Source organism: Euprymna scolopes, chromosome 44, assembly GCF_053919585.1.
Source record: "Euprymna scolopes isolate OS-2025 chromosome 44, ASM5391958v1, whole genome shotgun sequence".
Classification (NCBI taxonomy): Eukaryota; Metazoa; Mollusca; class Cephalopoda; order Sepiida; family Sepiolidae; genus Euprymna; species Euprymna scolopes.
Genome location: NC_136525.1, coordinates 20193253 through 20212744, shown reverse-complemented (window position 1 = coordinate 20212744; position 19492 = coordinate 20193253). Strand labels below are relative to the sequence as shown.

Here is a 19492-nt window from a genome sequence, read left to right as displayed (position 1 = left end):
TGAAGGTATAAACATTCAAATTTCTTCCGATGTTTTTTAAACAGCATTCGTAACAAAAAGAAAAGTAGATTGTTCTTTTAAACTTTTATTTGTTTAAATAATTTTTGTTTTTATTAAAAAAGAAAAGGCTGAAAAAAAATTTTCACTCAGTAATAAACTTTGGAAGATTATCAGTGAAAAATATACAATCACCAAAAGATGAGTATTTTAATATTTCTAGTCGCCACTTCACAAAAAAAAAAAAAAAAAAAAAACCCCTAAAATATGAATGTTTCACTTATGTAAAACCCTGATAGATATATATATATATATATATATATATATATATATATATATATATATATATATATATATATATATATATATATGCCAAATTGCTAGAATTTTTTAATCCTCATTTTTCTGCATTTGTTTCTTTATTTCTGGTCCATATTTGCTAATGGTCCGAGAAACCAGAGTTCAATTCTCAGTCGAGTCATATAAAAGATATTAAAAAAAATGGTACTTGATGCAATGTCCTAAACATAAAGAGAGAATCAACAACAAGTGGAGTAATTCTAAATACTAATTGGGAATAATTTTCCTTCAACAATATGATGCTAACAGGTGGGAGCAACATGTATATCTTGTAATATAATTATCCATTTTTTATATATATATATATATATATATATATATATATATATGTGTGTGTATATATATATATGTATGACCAAAACTATTGAGTGTTAGCATCTAACAACAGAGCATATATAAACAGTTGTATGTTCAATTCTGTCTTTATTCATTTTTTATGGCTTAAAATAAAAACAACTCTGCATAATTTGGTGGATGTTTTGCACACAAGCTGATAATTTTGTTTATACCAGATTGTTTGTCCACAAGATGGTCATCACATTGTTCGAAATTTGGGGAAAGTCTACAGTCCAGTTTAAATTTTTAAAAAGTGCATGGAACAAAAATGTCATATTCCAAAAATCGCGTCAATTGATCAGGTTTTGTTATTAACTAAGAAAATCAGTTAAGTCATTAATGTGAAATCATTAGCATTACAATGCTGATTTTGCAAGTTTATATTGAATTATCTGCCCCCCCCCCCCAACACGATTACACACGACTGTCCAGTTTTGTTTTCTGATAAAATTTGATGTCCTAAGTAAAAAAAAAAAAAAAGAAAAGCTGCTTGATATATTTACATGATTTTTGGGATTTAACTTAATATTGTTTCTTTTTCTTTTTAAGCCTATAGATTATGTTGAAATATTACACTAAACAAAAGCCTATTTCAAAAAAGATTTTGCTGTCATGTAAAAAAAAAACTTGAACATACATTGAATTATTATAGTTACCAAGTTTTATTAAACATAGATATTTTCTTTTTCTCCAGGCTCGCATCAAAGCTAAGCCATTAATACGGCCAAGCTATGTCCCTCGGAATGGTTTAAAGCCACACTTTGAGCAACAAACGTTTCCCTCTCCACAGAGATATGCTTTCTTACCAAATTTGCAGTATGGCCAACAGGTAAATAAATCCTTCACATTCACCGTCAAAAGCTCTGTGCACATGGTGACGGAAATTTAACTTCCTCGTGAGACAAGCTTTGAAAACAAAACAAAAAAACTGTATTTTCTTTAGCATGGAGAGAGTCTGATAACGCCAGCGCAGTTAAATGCTTGCATGTTGTGTGTGTGTGTTTATGCACATTCTAATGTGCCAACAATAAAGGATCGTGCTAAAATGTTGGAATTTAAAAAAAAAAAAAAAAAAAAAAATTAAATTTGCAATGTTCAGAAGGTTGGTGAAAAGTTTCTGTAGAATTTTAAGGGAAATGTCCCGAGTCCTACCATAGCAAATTTGTGTGTCGCAGGTTCTACACAAACACTGGTATAGAACAAGCTAAGATTGTTGTAAAAAAAAATGCCACCGGAATTTTCATCAGAGCTCATCTAGCTAGGTTGTGACTGCTGGGTGGCCTTACCAGGAACCAAAGTTTCAGACTGCTGGGCGGCCTTACCAGGAACCAAAGTTTCCGACTGCATAGCCTTACATTAACATTGTGAAAAGGGGTTGGAATTTAGGACTGTAATGGATCAGGTATCAACTCAAGCTCTTTTATCGACGACTTAATCTCCGATCAGTTTTTTTTTTTTTTTTTTTTTTTTTTTTTTCAATGCTAAGTAAGATTGCTTAACCATACAACTCGATGCCTAGAGACTTCATTCATGCGATCATTCAAACAGTAATCCTGATACCCAAACTGGGAAAAAGTACATCAAATCCAGAAAGCTACAGACCAATAGCTCTCGTAAGCTACATATGCAAAACATTTGAAAGAACAATAAACTACGGTCTCATATGGTATTTAGATAACAAAATAATTTTTTAAAAACTCAATGTGGATATCAAAAACAATTGACGATGTATAGACCGCATCACTAACCTCAAAAATTACATCAGAGAAGCTTTCATTAATAAGGACATTAACAGGGGTTTTTTTTTGTTGTTTTTTTTTTTTATCTTGAGAAAGCATACGAAACTACTTGGAAACATGGCATCATAAAGGATCTTCACGACATTGGACTAAGAGGCAGACTACCTGAATTCATAAAAAAAACTTCCTAACAGATCTTTCCAAGTTCCAAACCCACAGAATGCAGAAGTGCCTCAAAGCAGCATATTGTCAACAACTCTGTTTAACATCAAAATTAGCAATATTATAAAAGAACTCTCTGCTGACATACATAGCTCCTTATATGTAGATGACTGCTCAACCAATTACAGATTAAGACATCCACACCATCAAAATAAATGGGGGGGAAAAAATGGCTTCAAATTTTCAAAAACTAAAACAAAAAAAGTATCCATTTTTATAACCAACACAAACTCCACCCTGACCCAAGTTTACATATTGAAGGTGAAAAAACTCCATTCGGAAACGAACATAAGCACCTAGGAATCGTTTTTGATCAATCTACCAGAAAATGATATCTAAAAAACCCTCAACTCAATATGCCACTTTGGACTAAGATTAGCACTTGGAGCATTTCAAACCTCTCTTGTAGGAAGCATATATGCAGAAGTGCGTGAAACCCCTCCAATGCTTCGAAATCAAAACCTTGGTTTAAAGTACTACACAAAATTAACAGACAACTCCACAAACCCAGCACACAATATGATTTTAAACCCAAATCATAAACACCTTTTCGACCAAAAAGAAAATTACAATCCAAACTTTTGGACTTGGAATAAAACCAATCTCCAAAGAAGCAAATAACCAAAATACATGAAACTGTCCTCCTACTCAAAACCCCTCTCAGGACCCCCCCCCCCCCTATCAATCTATGTTTAAGTCAGCATGAAAAGAAAGATACCCATCCAATAACTTACCATGGTGATCTCAATAAAAAGAAAAGTATCCAAACCACACGCCATCTATACAGATGGGTTGAAACAAGATAATGCAACAGCCAGTGCAGCAATAGTCAACAAATCAATAAAAATAAACAAGTAACCCCCCCCCCCCAAAAAAAAAACCGTCAATTTTCAATGCTGAACGAAATGCATGCTCTAATCCTAAGCTCTCAGTCTACCTGAACCCAGCATAAAATAGTCCAAAGGATTGAGATGCCATAAAGCCCAACAAAACAAACATAAGATTCTTCTTCCTAATTCTCGGTTTGATTGATGCAAATATGCTGGCAGGGAGTTGAAAATCTAATAACAACGAAGGCTCTCAAGTGGTTCATCTTCAACTGGAATCGGAATTGACTAGCCATGTCGTCTGACGTAGCTCAGGACAGGCATAAATAGGCTATGTTGGTCAGAGATTGCTATGCTTGGTTAGGAGGAAGACGATTCAAGGTTTTTTAAAAAAAAAAAGTGTAGATAACCCCTAACTATCAATTAATGTTGAAAAATGCATTGATTTTAATTTTATTAAGAATGCCATATACATTTTTCTTTTTTTTTTTTTTTTTTTTTCCAGGTATTCTATCATCCAGGACATGCGGTGCTTTCATCTTGGGCACCAGCAGCTCCTACTATAATGGATCCTAGCATGGTAAGTAATCTTTACCTTCCTGCTTTCTGTTCTAGCTTAGAGAAAAAAAAATAGGGAAGGGCTGAAACAGTTGAATGCTGAAGAGTTTGATGTTAAAATCAACATTAACTATAATAGGGAGCGTAGTTTGACATTATTTCAAAACACAACAGTAGATAATGTATACAAGTAAGTAAAAACATTAATATAAGTATACGTTAATATATAGTAAATAAATAGTAATATTTACGACTAGAAATAAAATAGCTTTCAGGCTCCTAAAATCCCTTCCGGAATTGTCTGCAAGTATACTTGGAAAAATCAATTGTAAAAAGTGACCTTCTTCTAAAGGTTCAATTCAGTGTGGGTAACCAAAAAATACAATTGCAATCTTCTAAAGGTTCAATTCAGTGTGGGGTAACCAAAAAATACAATTGCAAATTATTTAGCACCTCTATCCAGTCATGGCTGACGGAACAAGAGCATGCTAACCCCGTGACCTAAATCAAGGGTTCCATCCAAATTCCTGAGTTCGACAAACATTCTCGAGTTTGACAAGATACACCTGAAGAAGGTCAGAGGTTACATCGACCGAAATGTGAAAATGACACTCAAGATAAGAACAGTAGTTCGATGAATCCAAATAATATTATTTCAAAACACTTGAACTTCTAAAAACATTTTTATTATACTAGCTGTTTCTTTATGTTAGTTGGAGTCAACATGGCTGTTTCTGTTTAGGCGGGGCGGGGGATACAATTAAAAATTCAAAACAAGAATTAAGCTTTTGTATTCTGTGTCAACTCGGAACTAGCTGGTGATTAGATCAATTTGGGATTCTTCAAAGTTACTTTCACAAACTAACATTTTTAAACAATTTTTTTCAAATGAATGAGGCAATAGTACCCCTCCTTTGTCATAGAGGTACAATTGCAAAGATAAAGGACATGGGGATTAAAGAAATCTTCACAAAGTCACCTAAAAATAACAATTCACCAACAAAAATGAAGGAAATTGATAAAACAAGCAGAATGAAAACTGTATATACTTGTTAGTTTATTTATTTATATATGTATGTATGTATATGTGTGTGTATGTATATATATGTATATCTCACTTTATCCCGTGGGTTAGTGCTTCTATATTATAATAACAAAAAAAATATTGAATTTCAAAGTAAAACAAATGGTGCCTATGTAATTTCCATGTCGCAAATAGTAACATATCCAAAAATTACAGAAAACAGTAAGATAGAAAAATAATGAAAAACAGTTCCGATAAGGTTATATGTTGGGTAGGACATATTGGGTTACCTGACTTAAGCAAAGGAGGAAGTAACTCGTTTAAAAGCAGACAGAATTTATTCAGAAAACAAAAAATAAACGTAAAATTTTTAAAAAATAACTTTAACTGCTTAATTTTTTTTTTTTTTTTTATATAAAGAAAATAACTGGATTTATGAGAAATTGAAAACTTAGTTACCTCCCTTAACTCTCCAATTCAAATCAGTAGATTTTGAAACCAAATCATTAGATTTTACAAATGTCTTTTTTCATAGAATAATTATTTTTCTACTTTCTCTTATTCTGTAGTTTTTGGGTTACTAGGTACTATTTGTTTTAGTTGAAATTCAATATTTTTCGTTATTATAATATAGAAGCACTCTATATATATCTTTCCAAAACCAGATGTATTTATTTCACACTCATAGTATTTTATTCAGATATAAATATAGTACACCTTACACATGTTAGAATTCAAACAACTCATCAGAGACAGGTATGTTTCCTTGGGAAATAGCGGTGCGAATGTCTTTTTTTTTTTTTTTTTTTTTTTTCCCCCTTGGAATAAAAAAAAAATATAGTGAAGGGAAAATGTTGATAAAAGAGAATAAAAATAACTTTTAAAGTTTACAAAATCATTTAAAAAAAAAAATGTTATTAAAGAATATATACTCTTCTGAACAACAATCTTCTCAGATTACCACCTACAAGTAGACATTTGGGTCTTTTTTTTTTTTTATTATTATTAATGAACGATTGGACTTGGACAAAATAGTTTTAGTGTTTTATTTAAATCTGAGACCTTAATAATCAGATCATTCACAACTCCAGATCAAGGGAGATAATCGACATATTACTGTAACTTTATCTTAAGTATTGTCATTTTCAAAACAAGAATTTACATGTTTTAAATATTCAATTTTTGTTGTTTATGTACAATTTAATGTCAGCTATAAAATGAGCTGGACCAAGCAAGGAATAATTAAATAAACCTTTTCTATTTTCACTTCTTTTAAGCAGGTCTTTGCAATGAATGGTTATCAGGCAACTGGTGTCAAATTAAATGCTACTGGACGGCACCAATTTGCTAATATAAGAGTAAGGTAAGCGCAACCTTTTTCTTTTCTAGTTTAAAAAATTTTTCAACCTGATTTTTGTTGCTTGTGCACTATAATTGATTATCGTAAAGTATTTTTAAAGAAGAACGCTTATATAGTTTTATATCAAAATTAGTATTTAAAAAATACAAAAAAAAAAATGGTCAATTAGATCTGTTAGAACTATTTGATATTAAGATAGTTGACAGATTGATTTTTTTTATTTTTTTAGTATGGGTCTTAAGCAAAAATAATGGTACTTATGTCGATATCTGTCATGTCAACTGTAGTAGTATATCCAAAAATCATAAATTCATTGAATAAAAAAATTATAATGAAAAGTAATTTTTACAGAAAATTGGAGGGAAATTGCATATAAGTCTTAACTCGAAACTTTTTCTGGTCAAGCTGAAATTTTGCATAGTGGTTATTGGATCCATACATAAAATTTGGAAACCCTTTCAGTGTCTTGTGGGACTTCCTTGCCTACAAAATGGACCCAGTAACAAGCCTCTATGATGAATAGTCGAAGTTATCACTAAAATGTGCTTTTGACTTTTTGTGGCCTTCATTTAGATACTTCTAAGTCAGACGGTGCCTAACATTTTAGCTAAGTTTTATGGCTACGACTGATAAGAGGAAAAAAAAAAATGTTTTTGATTTTATTTTTTTTATTATTAATAGAATTAAAAAATAGTGTGTGTGTATATATAAGGGAACAATGGGTTTGTGTTGGTCTCAAAAACTTTCTACAGGTGACGGATCCTGATGAGATCGGTATCATTTTGAAGCTGGATGTCTCAGATGACAAATATCGAAAAATTGGCCAAAAACATTAATTCCTTAACCCTAAACTAGGTAGTTTTGTACAAAGAGGGGTAGCTTTTTTCGTCAACAATTTAGCAAGTCATCGTCACCGTTGGAAACATCATCTAAGAAGGGGGGTGGGTCCTCTCCTCCTTTGTTTTACAGGTTCAAGCCTGCCTGTCTACCACCACTTTTTTTTTTTTTTTTTTTTTTTTTTTTTTTTTCAAAAACTCTATCTTGTTCTGCAAAGTAAAAATAGACAACCAAACCAGACATATGAATCGGTATTTTAAATTTAAGCTGGATTTTTTTTTACTGGATTTGCAATTAAATGCTGTAAAACGAAAACAAATCCACTCTTTGATCTTTTGACTAGCAGCAAAATGTATCTGCCTTTATACTAAACTTTATTTTGTCTGTTCTTATATTGATTCTGAATTGTCGGAAAACAAGGTATTTTTTGATTTTGTGTATTCTTAAATACTTGATTTAAATTAAGTGCTTGGAAACGACCACATAGATGAAACAATTGTTTTGAACTAAATTTTTCAATGCTATTTGCTTTAGAATAATTTGTCCAGTAATAATTAGGGCTCTGGCAACATTTTTTTACTTGTTTTGATTCTCAGGTATATATCCATTGATATCTTATGTTTTTTTTTATGTACAATGATGTGGTTCTCGGTTGATTGTGTCCATGTAAGAATCTAAAAAGGATAGATTTTCATATTGAAGAATATTAAAAACTGGAAGCATTTTTCAACTGTATCGCTTTTTGGATCTGAACAAAATCTTCATTATTCCCGGAGAAAATTTTTTTTTTTTTTTTTATTACTATTATTAAATTAACATTTATAAAATTTTCAGTGATATAACATCTTCAAGGATAGTCCATTTAGGTGGGGGGTTTTTTTTTTTCCTCCATTTCTTGTGGCATATAGTCACAGAAAGGTCAGTTTGTTAGAATGGTGAGATATTTAAACGTTCATTCAGGTGCAAAAATTTACGTCAAGTGATTTAAGCCCCCACCCCCCACCCCTAACACTTGCCATTAGATACATTTTTTGAGGTCTTGTATTCTTAAATATTGGATTTAAATTTGGCTGTGCTTTTAAAAATCAGCTTGGTATAAATGTTGATTTACATATGACTTGAATGTATGCATTGTTGCCTGATATAAAGAAACAAAAAAGTATCGTATATCTCTACAAAGCCACAGTTCACCCATGCATGGAATATTGTCGCTTTCGGACTGGTGCATCATATACTAGTCTCTCAGTCTTAGACAGGGTCAAAAAAAAAAAAAAAATCCCTCCAGTCTAGATCCTGCATTGTTAACAAAGTTCCAATGTGTGCTGATGAACTCGTAGCACATGTGCCCCTTCGAAGTACATACTCTCGAAAAGCAACAAAATCCACCTCTTCGCGGTTGAAATCCCTAGATGCCGGAAAGCCTTCTACTCTAATCGTTTCTTCCCTTGGACTGCTAGACTTTGGAATTTCATTCAGTTTTCTTGCTTCCTTAACTGTATTAACATGTTTAAATATGAACAGACATCTCTGCTCAACTCTCCAGTCCTCTATTAGACATGTTCCAAGTGGCAATATGTCTTGTTTCCAGTGAAGTTTTCTTTTTCTTTTCAACGTTGTTAATTATCATATTATATATTAATTGTAAACTTCTTTGTATGGCCTTTTGACTATTTTAGCCGCACACCAAAACCTCATCGTCTTAACCAAGAGAGAGCCAGTAGCGACAGTCGGTTATCTCACGACCGTCACCAGAATCCGAATGCTCACCGGTCCAGTCCGCGGAGCACGGAGAACGCACACGTGGCAGCCGCCCCTTTCTTACAAAGGAAAAGCAGTGAGAATTCTGGCCACCACAATAATCATCCGCTTCACCACATTCAGCAGCACAGCAGCGGGGCAGGGATTAGCGGTAGCAGCAGCAGCGGTGGTGGTGGTGGTGGCGGCGGCACTGGCGGAGCAGGTAGCCTCACTGCCACTGTGCCTGTCCACCACAGTTCTACTGCATCAGACTCTTCGGCCCCCATCAATGTTAGTCTCCTTTCTGATTCCACAAAAGACTCTCCAGCTTCACAACCACAGAGGTTAGTAGGAATTATTTACAATCTTGCTCTCTCTCTCTCTCTCCCTCTGGCTCTCTCTCTCTCCCTCTGGCTCTCTCTCTCTCCCTCTGGCTCTCTCTCTCTCCCTCTGGCTCTCTCTCTCTCCCTCTGGCTCTCTCTCTCTCTCTCCCCCTCTGGCTCTCTCTCTCCCCCTCTGGCTCTCTCTCTCTCTCCCCCTCTGGCTCTCTCTCTCTCTCCCCCTCTGGCTCTCTCTCTCTCTCCCCCTCTGGCTCTCTCTCTCTCTCCCCCTCTGGCTCTCTCTCTCTCTCCCCCTCTGGCTCTCTCTCTCTCTCTCCCCCCCTCTGGCTCTCTCTCTCTCTCTCCCCCCCTCTGGCTCTCTCTCTCTCTCCCCCCCTCTGGCTCTCTCTCTCTCTCCCCCCCTCTGGCTCTCTCTCTCTCTCTCCCCCCCTCTGGCTCTCTCTCTCTCTCCCCCCCTCTGGCTCTCTCTCTCTCTCTCTCCCCCCCTCTGGCTCTCTCTCTCTCTCTCTCCCCCCCTCTGGCTCTCTCTCTCTCTCTCTCCCTCCCTCTGGCTCTCTCTCTCTCTCTCTCCCTCACTCTGGCTCTCTCTCTCTCTCTCCCTCACTCTGGCTCTCTCTCTCTCTCTCCCTCACTCTGGCTCTCTCTCTCTCTCTCCCTCACTCTGGCTCTCTCTCTCTCTCTCCCTCACTCTGGCTCTCTCTCTCTCTCTCCCTCCCTCTGGCTCTCTCTCTCTCTCTCCCTCCCTCTGGCTCTCTCTCTCTCTCTCCCTCCCTCTGGCTCTCTCTCTCTCTCCCTCCCTCTGGCTCTCTCTCTCTCTCTCTCTCCCTCCCTCTGGCTCTCTCTCTCTCTCTCCCTCCCTCTGGCTCTCTCTCTCTCTCTCCCTCCCTCTGGCTCTCTCTCTCTCTCTCCCTCCCTCTGGCTCTCTCTCTCTCTCTCCCTCCCTCTGGCTCTCTCTCTCTCTCCCTCCCTCTGGCTCTCTCTCTCTCCCTCCCTCTGGCTCTCTCTCTCTCTCTCCCTCCCTCTGGCTCTCTCTCCCTCCCTCTGGCTCTCTCTCCCTCCCTCTGGCTCTCTCTCCCTCCCTCTGGCTCTCTCTCCCTCCCTCTGGCTCTCTCTCCCTCCCTCTGGCTCTCTCTCCCTCCCTCTGGCTCTCTCTCTCTCTCTCTCTCTCTCCCTCCCTCTGGCTCTCTCTCTCTCTCCCTCCCTCTGGCTCTCTCTCTCTCCCTCCCTCTGGCTCTCTCTCTCTCCCTCCCTCTGGCTCTCTCTCTCTCCCTCCCTCTGGCTCTCTCTCTCTCCCTCCCTCTGGCTCTCTCCCTCCCTCTGGCTCTCTCCCTCCCTCTGGCTCTCTCCCTCCCTCTGGCTCTCTCCCTCCCTCTGGCTCTCTCTCTCTCTCCCTCTCCCTCCCTCTGGCTCTCTCTCCCTCTCCCTCCCTCTGGCTCTCTCTCTCTCTCTCCCTCTCCCTCCCTCTGGCTCTCTCTCTCTCTCTCTCCCTCTGGCTCTCTCTCTCCCTCCCTCTGGCTCTCTCTCTCTCTCTCTCCCTCCCTCTGGCTCTCTCTCTCTCTCTCCCTCCCTCTGGCTCTCTCTCTCTCTCTCTCTCTCCCTCCCTCTGGCTCTCTCTCTCTCTCTCTCCCTCCCTCTGGCTCTCTCTCCCTCCCTCCCTCTGGCTCTCTCTCTCCCTCTGGCTCTCTCTCTCTCTCTCTGGCTCTCTCCCTCCCTCTCTCTCTCTCTGGCTCTCTCTCTCCCTCTCTCTCTCTCTGGCTCTCTCTCTCCTCCCTCCCTCTGGCTCTCTCTCTCCCTCCCTCCCTCTGGCTCTCTCTCTCCCTCCCTCCCTCTGGCTCTCTCTCTCCCTCCCTCCCTCTGGCTCTCTCTCTCTCTCTCCCTCCCTCCCTCCCTCTGGCTCTCTCTCTCTCTCCCTCCCTCCCTCTGGCTCTCTCTCTCTCTCCCTCCCTCCCTCTGGCTCTCTCTCTCCCTCCCTCCCTCTGGCTCTCTCTCTCTCTCCCTCCCTCTGGCTCTCTCTCTCTCTCCCTCCCTCCCTCTGGCTCTCTCTCTCCCTCCCTCCCTCTGGCTCTCTCTCTCCCTCCCTCCCTCTGGCTCTCTCCCTCCCTCCCTCTGGCTCTCTCTCTCCCTCCCTCTCTCCCTCTCTCTCTCTCTCTCCCTCCCTCCCTCTGGCTCTCTCTCTCTCCCTCCCTCCCTCTGGCTCTCTCTCTCCCTCCCTCCCTCTGGCTCTCTCTCTCTCCCTCCCTCTGGCTCTCTCTCTCCCTCCCTCCCTCTGGCTCTCTCTCTCTCTCTCCCTCCCTCCCTCTGGCTGGCTCTCTCTCTCCCTCCCTCCCTCTGGCTGGCTCTCTCTCTCCCTCCCTCCCTCTGGCTGGCTCTCTCTCTCCCTCCCTCCCTCTGGCTGGCTCTCTCTCTCCCTCCCTCCCTCTGGCTGGCTCTCTCTCTCCCTCCCTCCCTCTGGCTGGCTCTCTCTCTCCCTCCCTCCCTCTGGCTGGCTCTCTCTCTCCCTCCCTCCCTCTGGCTGGCTCTCTCTCTCCCTCCCTCCCTCTGGCTGGCTCTCTCTCTCCCTCCCTCCCTCTGGCTGGCTCTCTCTCTCTCTCCCTCCCTCTGGCTCGCTCTCTCTCTCTCTCTCTCTCCCTCCCTCTGGTGCTCTCTCTCTCTCTCTCTCTCCCTCCCTCTGGCTCTCTCTCTCTCTCTCTCTCCCTCCCTCTGGCTCTCTCTCTCCCTCCCTCTGGCTCTCTCTCTCCCTCCCTCCCTCTGGCTCTCTCTCTCTCTCTCTCTCTCTCTCTCTCTCTCTCTCTCTCTCTCTCTCCCCTGCTTTTGCTCCTCCCCATCGCATGTATACATGTAATATATGTGACATTGGGTGGCTGTTTCAAATACATCATTTTGAATTCAACTACTTGACCACAATGCATTTATGAGAATATGAAAACAGTTTTGTTTTTAGCAGAAAGCATATTTAACTATTCTGAATTTTTTTTTTCTTCAGGAAACTCTACAACAAAGGACGAAGAAAAAAAGATGAGGATTATTCCAAATTATCGGTGAGTACTTAGACATTGGATATGTTAAAATTTAAAAGCTTATACAAGTGTGGTTCATCTAACCTGGCATTGTAGATGAATCTATCAGTAATGAAATATACACCAACAAATTCATTATGTTTGCGATTAGGATTGTTTTCATCTTGATTGTTATTCCTCAGCCTTTCGGCCAATGTAACCTCTGACCTTCTTTACGCGTATCCTGGTGAACTCCCCAATGACTCGTGATGTAATGAATGAATTACTAAGTAAAATTCAGTTCTAAGTGAAACCCTTCTAGAGCTTAATGGTTCAATCCTCAATGTCGACACAGAAGATTTTTGTTTCATTAATGTCTTACAGGCTTCTTTTAAAAAAACAAAACAGTTTGATATTTTCAGTATAAATAGAGGAAAGGTGTTGTAGCTTGACATTTTCCCCCAAAAACTTGCTGTCGTAATAATGCTCAAAACTTGAATTCTTTTCAGCGTCAAAATTCATCTCAAATCTCTGCCAATAACAAATATACCGAGCCACAATTTGAATTTGAATCTAATTCTTTCCCGCCCTTGCCAGGATCACAAGTAAGTAACAATTCGAATATCTTTTATTCTTTCATTCGATTCATCGTTAAGGTTTTTTTATCTAATGAACCAATGTAAAGATGCCATAAAATCAATAAATTGAATAAGTTTGACCTAGTTCCCTCTCTGCGTTTTTACAAGCCAATGAAAAGAAAGTTTGGTTTTCTATAAAAAAAATTAATAAAAAGCAAAAAAACAATCATATAAGAATAAAATTTAAATATCACAGGTTTCAAAGGGAGTTTATTTAGTACTTATGCAAAATTGTTATTGTCGACATGTTCCGGAAAGATTATGTAAACTGCTAACAAAAATTTTGATAATACGTGACCTGTTTGAATCCATGTTGATTGTAAAGCAAACTCCAAATTTTGCTTTAATTTTGACTGGAGAAGACCTTACCTTGAAAAACTTTGTATAAAGCCTTGAAAATCTGTATTAACTAAAATTATATATATATATATATATATATATATATATATATTAAAAGTCCACAATATGCTTCTAGAATAGTGATTTCAAGGTTATGAGAATCTTTTGAAGCGTGAAAACAATTTATTTTTCGTATTTAATATTTTATTTTTGATGTTTCAAGCGGTCCTTCACAAAAAAAGTATCAAAATGAAAGCTTTTTTCAACATTTTTCATTTCGATCCTTTTTTGTGACCAAGAGCGGAGGAGCACTTGAAATATCAAAAATAAAATATTAACTATAAAAAGATAACATCGTTTTCATGCTTCAAAAAACCCTCATAATGAAAAATATATATATATATGTGTGTGTGTGTGTGTGATAAAAAGGGAACAAAGTTATGGGTTCATCAACATTTGTTTTTATTACAAAGACATTTTTACTTAGAAGATTTGCCGTTGGGATTTGATATATTTTTTTTGCAGTTGGTGGGATATATAGACATGGCATTTTTGAAAGCAAAGCATTACACATTTTAATTTTGTTTATTCTGCTTGGTAAGCACACTAGTTTTAAAAATATATAAAAATGTTTCTTTAAATTTTTTTTTTTTTTTTTTTTTTCCACTTTTCCTTCAGAACAATGCCTCCTCAGGTGAAAGATTTGAGAATAAAATGTCCGATGTTGTGCGAGGTACTGCTAAGCCATTGGCCAAAGAATCTGTGATTGCTTCCCCTGTGGTTGCTGCCCCAGCCTCGTCATCTTCCAGCTCACCGTCTAGCAGCACGACTGGTGTGCCTGCAACTGGTACAAACGCAGTGGTGGTGGTGGCGCCGCCTCCCCTTATGTCGACTTCATCGTCGTCATCTTCTGCTGTCACCGCCATAGGACTCAACACACAAGCTCCTCTACTTGCTTCGACTCTGCTTCAGTCAGCAGCCAGCAAAGAAGTATCCACTGCTGTTGCATCGTCCATCTTGGCTCCTCCTCCGCCTCCTCCAGCTCCAGCCTCCACTGTGGTCAGCAGCAGCAGCCTGGCTTTGGCCTCTGCTCCCGCAGTTGCCCCGCCTGCCACGGTCGCATCTGCGTCGCATTTGCCATTGATTGCTGCCACTTCAACTTTGTCATCTTCTGCCTCGGCCACCAGTGCCAACAATCGTGCTCTTGCACAGACGAGCCAACCAGTTTGTCTGACTAACAAGTAAGTTAATTGTTTTTTTAAATTTGAATTTTACTATCTACAAGATTGTTTTGTTTTCTTGCTATCACTTACTTTGAATTTTGACTTAAGGTCTAATTTCTCTTATGAAAAATCCTTGAAAATATGAAAAATGTCTGGGCCAAAAACATATATACAAATGTCAGCCATCTTAGTTGGAAATTTAAAAGCTGTAAAGAGTTAATGTTACAGATGAAATAAAAAGCATTTAAAACTACTTAAAAACACCAAAAAAACTCATGCCAATAGATTTCAAAGTAACTTTTATTGGTTATGATAACATTTATTTTTTTTTTTTAACCACTTTTTGGAATCTCTGGATTGTAAAACACTCCAAATTTTAATTTTATATTATTGTGGACTATTATCTTTATCTTTAATTAGTTTTATGTTTTGGTCAACTATTCCTCTGGCCTTCGTCAGGTGGTAATCGTGATGGATAGGAACTATGAATCCATAGTTGTTGTTGTCTCACCATGTTTTGGCCAAGTAAACCAGCTGTGGGTAGGATTGAAACCGCTATCTCCAGACAATTCTCACCTGGAATCGTAGAGATTCAACGTCTCAGCTGCGCCACAGGGGCAGTAAATGGAGTCAGGAGATTAAGAGTTCCTATCCATCATGGTTACCACCTGGAATAGTTGGCTGAAATGTGAAAACTCATAAAAGATGAGGATAATAGTCTGCAATAATATAAAATTAATAAATAATATTCATCTAAATGAATTCCAATTAAAAATTTGTTTTGAAAACTTGAATTTTGTCTGGAAAAGACTTTGAAAATCTGTACACACTCTGGCTTGGCAAAATTTCGTGTGTGAAAAATATTTAGTTATTAGTAATTTCTATGCATCAAATTTTACATTGCTTTTCAAACAATCTTAAAGTTGATTTTAGGATTTAACTAAAATTATATGAAACTAATTGACTTATCGCATTTAGCAACATTTACTATTTAAAATATTTGAAACATTAAAATTGTTGTGCAGTGTTAGTTCCAGAAAATGCCAGGTAGCCTGATTGTGGGCAATTGTCAGTGTTTGTAGAAATATTTTGATTAGAAAAGGGTCTTACGGTCTCAAACCAAGATCTTAAGGAGGCAAACAGCACTGCCATGCGATGGGTTAATTTCTATTACGATAAGATATGATGATGATTAGAAAAGGAGCAATCATCCAGTCTTTGTCATACAATTTTAAGTTATGAAAACTAAAATTCCTTTTCATCAAGTTAACATTCCTGGTACATATTTTAACATTTTATCCTTAAATATCTAATTTGTTTCAATAACATTCTTTCTGTTATTCAAAAATTCTTAGCGAAATATTTCTACTAAATACTATCGCTCACAATCAGGCTACCCAGCATTTTCTGCGACGAACAACGCAACAAAATAAACATTTCATTCATGACATTGCTATAAACATCATAAACATTCTTATCTTTTAAATCTGATAACAAAACAAAAAAATTTGCCTTTTCATTTGCAATTGAGAAGTAGATCGCAACTTTTTGAAAATCAAGTTGCGATCTATAAAAAGACATTTTTCTTCTATATGCTAGCTGCAGATCACATTAATTTATAACATTTCATTAATAACTTTGTAAACGCAAAACAAAATCTTATTCATATTGATAAAGATGTCCGATTTGAAAAGCGGTATGCAAATTAGTTAAAACATCTTCACATGCTGTATTTGTGTATATAATGTAGATGTAGAAATGGTTCTACTGTGTAAAGAGGAATTGAAAATAGATTTGATTCCTTCCCCTCTCCCCTGCTTTTAATGTCTACCCTTTCTTTAATTTTTTCTGCCTTTTTTTCTTTTTTCTCTTTCCCTTTTTTTTTCTCTTTCCCTTTTTTTTTCTCTTTCCCTTTTTTTTTCTCTTTCCCTTTTTTTTCTCTTTCCCTTTTTTTTTCTCTTTCCCTTTTTTTTTCTCCCTCCCTTTTTTCTCCCTCCCTTTTTTTCTCCCTCCCTTTTTTTCTCCCTCCCTTTTTTTCTCCCTCCCTTTTTTTCTCCCTCCCTTTTTTTCTCCCTCCCTTTTTTTCTCCCTCCCTTTTTTTCTCTCTCCCTTTTTTTCTCTCTCCCTTTTTTCTCTCTCCCTTTTTTCTCTCTCCCTTTTTTCTCTCTCCCTTTTTTCTCTCTCCCTTTTTTCTCTCTCCCTTTTTTCTCTCTCCCTTTTTTCTCTCTCCCTTTTTTCTCTCTCATTTTTTTCTCTCTCCCTTTTTTCTCTCTCCCTTTTTTCTCTCTCCCTTTTTTCTCTCTCCCTTTTTTTCTCTCTCCCTTTTTTTCTCTCTCCCTTTTTTTCTCTCTTCCTTTTTTTCTCTCTTCCTTTTTTTCTCTCTCCCTTTTTTTCTCTCTCCCTTTTTTTCTCTCTCCCTTTTTTTCTCTCTCCCTTTTTTTTCTCTCTCCCTTTTTTTTCTCTCTCCCTGTTCTGTTTCTCTCTCCCTGTTCTGTTTCTCTCTCCCTGTTCTGTTTCTCTCTCCCTGTTCTGTTTCTCTCTCCCTGTTCTGTTTCTCTCTCCCTGTTCTGTTTCTCTCTCCCTGTTCTGTTTCTCTCTCCCTGTTCTGTTTCCTATTGAAGAAAGGAATAATTTGTACTAAAAACGTTTTTCGCTTTAACAATTTTCTAGGCCATCCTGTGCAATTGCAAGTCCTAGTGGAAAGCTAAACTGTGTGAATCCTGTCGACCACAGCAAATCTGTAGACTCTCACCATCCTGTTAATTTGGTCGGAGGGTCTCAGTCTCATCAAGTTGCCGTAGTAACCTCCCCACCAACTGCAGCCGCTGCTGTTGCCACAACCACTGCTAGTCCCAAAGAGGCCGGTGTGGGGTCTGCCACATCATGTGCCCATGCAACTCCAGCTAGCAGTAGCCAGTCGCTATCAGTGTCTTCGTTACCGTTGTCATCTTTATCATCATCCGGTCACGCCCTACAAGCGCCTCCTCCATCTGGTGCCTCTTCCTCCTCCTCTTCCTCCTCTACACAACAAGGACACTCTCGCCCTGGACAGCAGCAGGCAGCTGCCCTCCAGGGGATTATGACCTCAAGTGCAGGTGCCACCTCCTCATCCGCAACTCTAACTGCGACAAGTACACTTGCATTACAACAACAGCAGCAAAATGCAAAAGTTTCAGCAATGGTAAGTTTTTTTTTTTTTTTTTTTTTTTTTTTTTTTCCATTGTGCAAAGGTAGCATGTTTCTGCTGATTTGTCCGCCACAAGTACAAATAAGTTTATAAAAGCTAGAAATAATTGTAAAAGTGAAATAGCCGCAGCGAAGAGAAGACATACCGAAGTGATCAGGAAACGTATCTAGTTGCAGAAAATAGGAACTTGTGATTTCTAGAAAATTCATAATGCTGATAAGATTATATTTGCTAACAGACATGAGGGGAGAATGAATCTATACATATCCAACACGGTGCCAAAAACATTAGAAAACGTCTATAGTCTTGAAAGTTTGGTATGAAAGAAATAAAAATATGTTGGCAAGATAAAATGAACATTTTGCATTTCAGTTTGCCGACATATTTCTATATGCATTATACATCCAAACAAAGATTTTATGATTGTAAAACTGTCCTTGGTATATGATTACTATTTCCTGTTAATTAAATATTTCCACGCTCATGTACATCTACGGTTTTTATTTATAGATAGATGTATTGACAAGAGGAGCACTGATTCTTTCTCTGCGCATATTTTTTTGTTTTTTTTTACCTCACAGTATACAATCACCTTGTATCTTTCTTTCTTTTTTTTTTCTACTAATTTAAGGTCTTATGATTTTTCTCTTGATTCTATTTCTTGTCAATATTCTAGTTTTGGAATTAAAAAAGCCAAATCTGTTTTATTTATTTTTTTTTTTTTTTCTTTCTTAGGAGGAAAGAGCCACTTCCAAATTGAGTTACGCTCAAATGGTTGCCCGCAAGCGTGATCCAGGAAATGATGGTGGTGCTCCAATGAGCAATTCCGAAAAATCCCAAGGCCCAGTTTCTCAGCAAACCCCGAGCGCAGCGTTGCAGCAGCAGCAAGTGCACTCTGGCGCAGGTGAGGCGTCGATGTGCAAGATGATGTCAAACAATCTCCTCCAGCCGACAAGCTCATCTCCCAGCCAGCGGAGCCAAGCGTTGAAGGAACAGTCGCAAGCCCTGAAAGTGAGTTCCCCGTCGGCGGCACATATGCAGTTGCCGCCCAAAGAACATATTCTGCGTAAAGACTTGGAGCCAAAAGAGCAGCGTTTCAATATGAGTGGCAGGCGGCCAGCCAAAGAGAACCGCGAACGACAAAGAAGGAAAACCGATCGAGAGAGAACTTCCAAATGAGAGCGAGTGAAAGACGGACAGGATACAAAACAAGATTAAAAAGAAAAATTTCCTTTTTTTTTCTTTTGAATTTTTCTTAATTTTTTTTTTCTATAAATAGCAGAGTAACTCCTCCTTCCTTTTATATCCTCCTCCTCCTGCCTTGTTGACAATCCCTACCTCCACTCCACTTGGCAAACTTTTTGGATTTTAAAAAAAAAAAAAAAAATTATTTTTTTTTTGCCTCTGGCGCTTCACCTGACTTGCTTGCTCCTGCTTCTTACACTTGACATTGAAAAAAAAAAAAAAAAAAAAAAAAAAAATTTAGAAAATTTGAGAAACCTAATGTCAACTCATTTTTAACGTTTCACGCCATTCTGGACTTCTTCATATTTTAAAAGCAAATACTAGTTGAAAACTTTTTTTTACTCCCTGGACAAATGCCAAGATGGCATAACTTTTATGTAAGAATGTCTGTGTGGTAACAAGATTCTAATGTTACTTTGACTAATGCCTATCTATATTCCATAAATGAGATTTTCCATTTTGTTTGAAACGTTTGCTCTTAGATTCTACGGAAGTTCCATAATGTAACGAAACATTAGAAATTTGC

General features: G+C 38.1%; 1 protein-coding gene across 11 annotated transcripts in view; it reads left to right on the top strand.

The window, feature by feature from the left end:
* LOC145268724 (uncharacterized) overlaps positions 1–19214 on the top strand; it is a 132026-nt gene extending 112812 nt beyond the window's left edge. For 6 of the 11 annotated variants that reach the window (XM_080124285.1, XM_080124287.1, XM_080124286.1 and 3 more), the window contains 9 exons: positions 1388–1522; positions 3987–4061; positions 6341–6426; positions 8937–9341; positions 12322–12376; positions 12844–12939; positions 13990–14552; positions 17205–17715; positions 18457–19214. In XM_080124285.1, coding sequence (XP_079980411.1) covers positions 1388–1522; positions 3987–4061; positions 6341–6426; positions 8937–9341; positions 12322–12376; positions 12844–12939; positions 13990–14552; positions 17205–17715; positions 18457–18900 — 2370 coding nt within the window. In that variant the 3' untranslated portion in view covers positions 18901–19214. The remainder of the gene's footprint in view (positions 1–1387; positions 1523–3986; positions 4062–6340; positions 6427–8936; positions 9342–12321; positions 12377–12843; positions 12940–13989; positions 14553–17204; positions 17716–18456) is intronic. The other 5 variants (XM_080124289.1, XM_080124291.1, XM_080124290.1 and 2 more) reach the window with 1 other exon arrangement.
* Positions 19215–19492: the final 278 nt, after the last annotated feature.